Below are 7,715 nucleotides of genomic sequence, written 5' to 3' on the forward strand. Positions count from 1 at the left end.
AGGGAAAAGGAAGAGACTTTAAAATATTAAAAAAAAAAAAAAAAAAAAAAATATATATATATATATACACTGTATGTTGAATTGTGTTATGTCATTTAAATCTGTCGTACCATTCATATGATGAGGCTCCATGCCTGCTATGCTGCCTATTGGGCCATCAGAACCTGAACCTAATGGAAACTGAAAGGAAAAATCCCATAAGAAAACCAAATACACTTTACATGTCCATATTTCAGAAACTATGAAGACTCACATTTGGTCTGATTCCATTTGGAGGGACTGAGCTGATCATGCTGTACATGTTGTCACTTGAGTTGTTTGACTCTAAAATCAATATTGTACATCACATATTAGTAGTTTATTTTTAGCTAAAGACAAAATAAATGACTTGGTATGGGTAAAGAATGCATTGCTGCCTTTTTAGAATTTGACCTAATCGATATGTTAGAAGCCATGAACAAGGCTTTTCACAGAATCCTTTTGTTTCCCTATGATGCCTTAAAAAGGTCTACAGAATGTCATTGGACTTGAAGTAGTTAGTATTGTGCTGACTGATTCAGTATTTGTTACCTGCGGGACTGGGCATGATGGGTGTTCCTGGAGGGCCACCTCCTGCTGGGGGACCCTACAAACACACTGATTCTGCTTATTCAAATGACCAGAGTGTGTTACCCAAAGTTACCTCAGACAAGGTAACAAAAAAACAAACAAACAACCTTAGACAACATTACCTACCGAATAACTGCCTGGAGACGCGGATGAATAAGGGATCTGCAGGGAGAAAGTATGGGTATTTATATAGTTTAGGATACAAGACTTTTGATCAGTTATCACATACCATGATGAGAACTAACCGAATTGTTATTTGGTGGATTTGGCCATGGTCTTCCTCCTGCAGGACCCCTTTACACAACAGTATACAAATATACAGTGTTTTACAATTTATACAGTAGTACAATAGGGATTCTGACTTAAACCATTCATATGATGAGGCTCCATGCCTGCTATGCTGCCTATTGGGCCATCAGAACCCAATGGAAACTGAAAGGAAAAATCCCATAAGAAAACCAAATACACTTTACATGTCCATATTTCAGAAACTATGAAGACTCACATTTGGTCTGTTTCCATTTGGAGGGACTGAGCTGATCATGCTGTACATGTTGTCACTTGAGTTGTTTGACTCTAAAATCAATATTGTACATCACATATTAGTAGTTTATTTTTAGCTAAAGACAAAATAAATGACTTGGTATGGGTAAAGAATGCATTGCTGCCTTTTTAGAATTTGACCTAATCGATATGTTAGAAGCCATGAACAAGGCTTTTCACAGAATCCTTTTGCTTCCCTATGATGCCTTAAAAAGGTCTACTGAATGTCATTGGACTTGAAGTAGTTAGTATTGTGCTGACTGATTCAGTATTTGTTACCTGCGGGACTGGGCATGATGGGTGTTCCTGGAGGGCCACCTCCTGCTGGGGGACCCTACAAACACACTGATTCTGCTTATTCAAATGACCAGAGTGTGTTACCCAAAGTTACCTCAGACAAGGTAACAAAAAAACAAACAAACAACCTTAGACAACATTACCTACCGAATAACTGCCTGGAGACGCGGATGAATAAGGGATCTGCAGGGAGAAAGTATGGGTATTTATATAGTTTAGGATACAAGACTTTTGATCAGTTATCACATACCATGATGAGAACTAACCGAATTGTTATTTGGTGGATTTGGCCATGGTCTTCCTCCTGCAGGACCCCTTTACACAACAGTATACAAATATACAGTGTTATACAACTTTATACAATAGTATAATAGGGATTCTTTATGGAATGATAATAGACTGTAATGTGAATACAATTACATGTTAATCCCAGGCATTCCAGGTCCCACAAGGGCATTTAGGGGAGGTCTCATCCCACCACCATAGTTCTGAAACACCAATTATACCCAATAACACATTATAATAAAGATTGCGAGCACTGTAACATGCTTATACAAATGTACATAATTATCCATGGATAACTCACCTGTGGTCCAATAGGAACCATTCCTCGGGGGGCCATCCTCTGCATGGGCCCACTCATGTTGGGATGGCCTTAAAAATGGGAAAAGGAAGCAAAGCGGTTTCATATTTCATAGTTTGATGTATTATTACAGCTGTTTACAGACACAATTTCAATAAATTTGGGAGGATTTCTGTCAATTTTGTTGGATGTAAATTTAATAATATAATTATCCAAAGCATTTCACAAAGGGTAGGTGGTGAGGTGGACTTGATCATACTGTCATATTTACAGAGTTGTTAGCATTTGAAATACCTGGCTGTCTTGTAGGATCCATCCCACTGGGTAATAGAGGCTGGTTCCCAGGGCCCAAAGCCTGTTCAAATCAAGTAACAGTCATTATCATGCAATGAATGAAAACTTTAGATCCCGAAAGCAGAATATATAAATACCTGATTGGGTATTCTGAGAGAACCTCTGGGCCCACCTGGGTATCGAGGAGACATAAACTGCTGAGGAAACACAAGGACAGAGAACAATTAATTAAGTTAGTCTACATCACTCAACAGTTTTCATGGTTCATCCAGCAAGCAAACCAGAGCAACTGAGTAGCACCATAAATCACACCACCAGATGGCAACACTGCAACATTGTATTTTACATCTTTAATTCAGTCTCAAGTTAGAGTTCAAAGAGTTCAGTCTTCAAGTTCAAATGTATAACTTTATCTGCAACATATGTGGCTTTAATTCATACCTCGATGAAAAAACAGTAATGCAATTTCTAGAAGTCTATTGAGTGACTCTTACACTTTTCTCTACTTTTCATCACTAAATCAAATTCTAATGAATAACTATCCTGTTTTACTCACACACATCACACAAAATGGGTTGCAAACAGCAATTCACATTGGCTTCAATACAAAGGAAAGTGCTGCATTTCAACAGATATGTACTTGCGAAGTTCAAAGCTGATATCTCAGAGGGCTGGTTAAAATAAAACAGGATCAAACTGTGTGAGTTAGAAAGGACAACTGAAGAAAGTATTGTTAGAGCTGACAGCTGGATTCTTCGGGAATCTGGGTTTAAGACTATCAATGAGCGATTGTCAATACACATCAGGCAAGTCAGCAGCTCTCAGACTGGCTGCTGACAGTTAATCAGTGTATGTTCTGGTGCATTATCACTGATGTACACACAGTCCAGTATTCATGCACTCGAAATCCTCCTTCAAATATAACACATTATAAAAGATAATTAAACAAACTATTGAAAAGACGCACAACTCCTCTTTCCAATTAAAAATGAAAGTGTGGAAATCCTTGCATAATCTGCTGCTACAGACATCCACATATAGTTTTCTTGGCCTGAATAAATATTTAATTGCCCACTCATTCATAATCTCTCCTGACTCAGCACATCTCTCCCGGTTCAACTGTCAGTCACAGAAGAAGAAAAGAATTTCTCACTGCTTTTATCTGAATTTATTTCTTCCATGTTTTGTTGTGTTTCAGACAGTAAAAAAAGCACTGTCATTCAGTGACCTTTATGAAAAAGATATTTCAATGAAATAAAAGTTTTAATCAATTTAATACTTAAAAGTTAAAAACCATATATAAAATAAGTATTAATAAATATGTTAGTCAGTATAGGACACTCTTTAGCCAAAAAATGCTAAAGATGCAATACTTCATACACATAAAAAAAGTGTGTGTGTACCTGAAAAAATCCCGGGGGCAAAGGCATACCGTCTCCAGGAGGACTTCCAATCACTGGACTCTGTGTCGCTGCTGCACTCTACAGGACACACAAAACTCAGATGAAATATCCTCAAATATCTTCATAAAGAAAAACAACATACAGGACACAGGAAGATTGTTAAAGAGGAGTCGGATGTTACATATCACTTTGATAAAAACATATGCATGTTATAAATAACCTGAAAATGAATTACATTTTGAAGACCAGAGCAATAAACAAGCAGCAAAAATGACTTTAAACATCAGCACTGTATAATAATTGCTGCCCTTTTTATGGCCAGACAAGTTACTGTACACTGCAAAGTCACATAGAAAAGTCACTGCACTATAAGCACAGGCACACTGTAAACACATTAAGCATAACAAGCATAACGTATTTCTAAAAGAGACTTCTATTTGCAGCAGAGGTGACAGCACAGAGATGGAGGTCATTAAACAGCCATCAGCACATAAACCTCAAGTCTGATATTACCTGCTCTAGCAATAACATGCACATACACAAACCTAAGGCTCGGACAACGAGAGGAAATATGAAACAGTAGGAAGACATAGACACTGAGAAGATGACTCTTCTGGCAAACACATTTTGTCCACTGAATAATTAACATCACTAGTTATGATGTACTACAGTTTCGCTGGTGGTTTAGGCTTTCTACTCGTTGGAAATGGAACAGAAGCAACTGCTTTCCCCTGTTTGCCCCTCACATACACTCATGGCAGTTATCTGACCGTACCCAGTGCCATGAACCCCAGTGGTTAATGATGGCTGTATACTCTACAGTACTTATTAGTAATTAGGCTGAAAATAACTAAAAATATGTCTGGGTCATAATGCATTTCATCCCAAAAACCAAAAGAAAAAAATGAGGGAAAATTATGATTACACAGTCCAATTTTGAGGATAGACTGCACCAAATTGATCGTATTTCGTATTTCTCTCAGAAGACTTCAAGTCCAGATATGGGCAGTCACAATTATTTCAAAATGTATACTAGTACATACAAGTGCAATGGAAATTATTTATCCTATAAATGTACATTTTTAATGTTTCTTACTTAAAGAAACAGCTGTACTATATACACAGCCAATATGTTCCAGATTTTAAAAGTTTAAGCCTTCGGCAGCTCGCTCTGTTTCTAAGTTCATGCATTTCCATATTTATTAGATTTGCTCCTTCTGTCTGCAATAAGGAGGCAGTGAGTGAGTGTGAGTGTGAGTGTGTGTGTGTGTGTGTGTGTGTGTGTGTGTGTGTGTGTGTGTGTGTGTGTGTGTGTGAAAGAGATTCCTCCAGTGGCTGGCTGGGTAGAGACTCATTTCTCTACTCATTAGAGAAACGTGGGTGGAATGGCAAGTCCCTTTGTCTAGAATTTCTCATCAGCTGCATCAGGACAACATCCCTATTCCTCACACTAAAGAAAGAAATCTACTCAGATCAAAAGAGAGGAACATAAAACATTAGATCCAGTCTGTAAGAAGAATTCTTGAATGGAGGATGAATGTGGTAAAGGAAAACTGGAATTCAGTTCATGTAACCAAACAGTCCAAAGTTAACGTGAGAGAGATTGAGATATTCATCTATTGAAATACAACATCAAATTCACACACCGACATTCATCCAAAATACAAGCAACTTTTATAATCTCAGGTATTCTCACATCTGTTCTTTTAAGCATGTGACTTGTTACATAAGCTCCACTGAGAGACAACCGAGATACATTATAGTGACACGTGAATCTGAGCCATGTGTATATGATGGTAAGATTAGCCTTTAAACCAGCCGAGAACACAGACAGAGCAATATAACAACAGGAAATATACCAGTGATACAGACAGGAAGGAAGACTCTAGCTGCCCTTCTCTATTAATCTCTCCCTTGCTCCCCGCATCTATTCATCCCCTATCATGCCATTGGACACTTCTTGTGCAAACCAAACATAAATCCAGAAAAGTTTTACCCCAAAACAATAAACAATTGGATGTGTATTTATTGGGTAGAAAGTAAATATGTACATCGTGTCCCGAATAGAATATGGGACTTTTAATGTTTGCCACTTTACTGACAGGATGTGAATCTATTGTGATTTGTGGTGGAGAAATGTACAGCTATAGTCTTTCCTTACACCAGTAGGTGGCGACCAGTGACTGTCTTTGTTAGTGACTCATTGAGTCATGCATTTTACAAAAACACTGATTCATTCGGTAACTAAACAGGTGACTGTACGTAGCTATGTCCCAATTCAGGGGCTGCATCCTTAGAAGGACGCAGACTTCGAAGGTATGACCAAACCAAATGTTGTTAGGGCAGCATAGCCTCTTGTCACCTAGAAACTGTGACAGCTGCTGTTGACGAATGGCAGTAACATTTGTACTGAACCTTTTTGAAAGTTATATTCAACTGTCAACTGAAAACAAAGCAGGGTTCACAACCTGTCTAAATATGTTCACTTTGGTCCATTTATGTACATAATAAAAAGTATAAACTATCTATAAAATCACACCTTTAAGGTACCTCAACATACAGCTTGTGTTTATAAGCGAGTCACTGAATCTTTCACTCAACGGATTCTTTACGCCACATTTATTCAGCCTCTGAATTGGGATACAGCTGGTGTTTATGAGCGAGTCATTGAATCTTTCACTCAGCTTACTCTTATTCATTCGGGAATGCTACTCATTGCTTGAAATCTCAACAGTTGATTCTGCTATGGATTTGGGTTTGTTTTTTTGTTGAAGCATTCACACTGAATGTGTATTTGCATTCCACTGTCAGTTTTCTGTTGTTTTTCTATGTAAACACATGCTAGGCCAGCATGTTTCACTGTTGCGCTTGTGTCGTTTGCAGTATTCCAAAAATGGCCCACTCAAGTTAAAAAAAAGTACTTTTAAAAAACTATTTTTTGTTTGAATGTATTCTGTTAACAACCCATTAAAGCACAATATCAGATTTAGAACGCCAACTTGGAGCACTGGTTGTGTGTTAACGATGGAGCCAGAAGCCTACTGGGTAATGATGCAGTCCTATAACCGCCAGGCAACCTCTCCCACAATATCTGCAGTCTAATCGAATGCAGTGATGAGGTCATCCTCGCCACATCTCCTCTCCTGCTGTCTCTCTCTGCTGGAAACATTCTCTGCTTTACAGATGGCAAGCTTTAACCAACCAGTGTGTGTTTGCTTCTGTGTGTGTTTGAGGGGGTTTCTTCAGGACAACAGTGTTTTTCAGTTAACCCACAATGAGCACCCATCCCAGCTGCTAACTCACTCTACCCTGAATCCACCTCTCGACCTCTGGAACACGGCCAGCCAGACATTACAGGAACCTCTGAGAATATGTGTATGCATACGAATTCAATTGTGTGTAAAAGTACCCTGGCTCAGATTGTGTGCATCAGCCCATATTGAGATTAAATACACAATAATGATAAAAGGATTCTCCCCATCATGCCGATCGTCTTTCACACTGGCCCAAACAACACAGGGGAAATCATTAAAAGCAATGTGATAGATGGTAAACATGAACAAAAAGTTATTTTTAGAGGAATTATTAGAATAAATGTTATTATGAATAAAAACATAAAACTATAAGAATATGTATTATTTCTCAACATATTTATAATATAATATAATAATAAGGTGATATGCTGTTATGTAATCTCAATGAGTATATTTTTGTAATTTTATTATTTGAGTACTTCATCCAATAATGCCACAATATTGTAAAAAAAAAAAAAAAAAAAACAGAATAAATGTTATTATGAATAAAAACATAAAACTATAAGAATATGTATTATTTCTCAACATATTTATAATATAATATAATAATAAGGTGATATGCTGTTATGTAATCTCAATGAGTATATTTTTGTAATTTTATTATTTGAGTACTTCATCCAATAATGCCACAATATTGTAAAAAAAAAAAAAAAAAAAAACGTACATAAGAAG

General features: G+C 37.2%; 1 protein-coding gene across 2 annotated transcripts in view; it reads right to left on the reverse strand.

Moving 5' to 3' along the window:
* LOC107561624 (single-stranded DNA-binding protein 2-like) overlaps window positions 1-7,715 on the reverse strand; it is a 29,496-nt gene that overhangs the window by 1,968 nt on the left and 19,813 nt on the right. Inside the window, exons 5-14 of one of the 2 annotated variants that reach the window (XM_016246097.1) lie at window positions 3,730-3,807; window positions 2,464-2,520; window positions 2,327-2,387; window positions 2,036-2,103; window positions 1,870-1,937; window positions 1,716-1,764; window positions 1,597-1,632; window positions 1,432-1,486; window positions 1,115-1,185; window positions 111-180 (exon numbers count right to left, since the gene is read on the reverse strand). In XM_016246097.1, coding sequence (XP_016101583.1) covers window positions 111-180; window positions 1,115-1,185; window positions 1,432-1,486; window positions 1,597-1,632; window positions 1,716-1,764; window positions 1,870-1,937; window positions 2,036-2,103; window positions 2,327-2,387; window positions 2,464-2,520; window positions 3,730-3,807 — 613 coding nt within the window. Of the gene's footprint in view, window positions 1-110; window positions 181-1,114; window positions 1,186-1,431; window positions 1,487-1,596; window positions 1,633-1,715; window positions 1,765-1,869; window positions 1,938-2,035; window positions 2,104-2,326; window positions 2,388-2,463; window positions 2,524-3,729; window positions 3,808-7,715 lie in introns of both variants that reach the window. The other variant, XM_016246096.1, reaches the window with a different exon arrangement.

Source organism: Sinocyclocheilus grahami, unplaced genomic scaffold, assembly GCF_001515645.1.
Source record: "Sinocyclocheilus grahami isolate Dianchi unplaced genomic scaffold, SAMN03320097.WGS_v1.1 scaffold784.1, whole genome shotgun sequence".
Classification (NCBI taxonomy): Eukaryota; Metazoa; Chordata; class Actinopteri; order Cypriniformes; family Cyprinidae; genus Sinocyclocheilus; species Sinocyclocheilus grahami.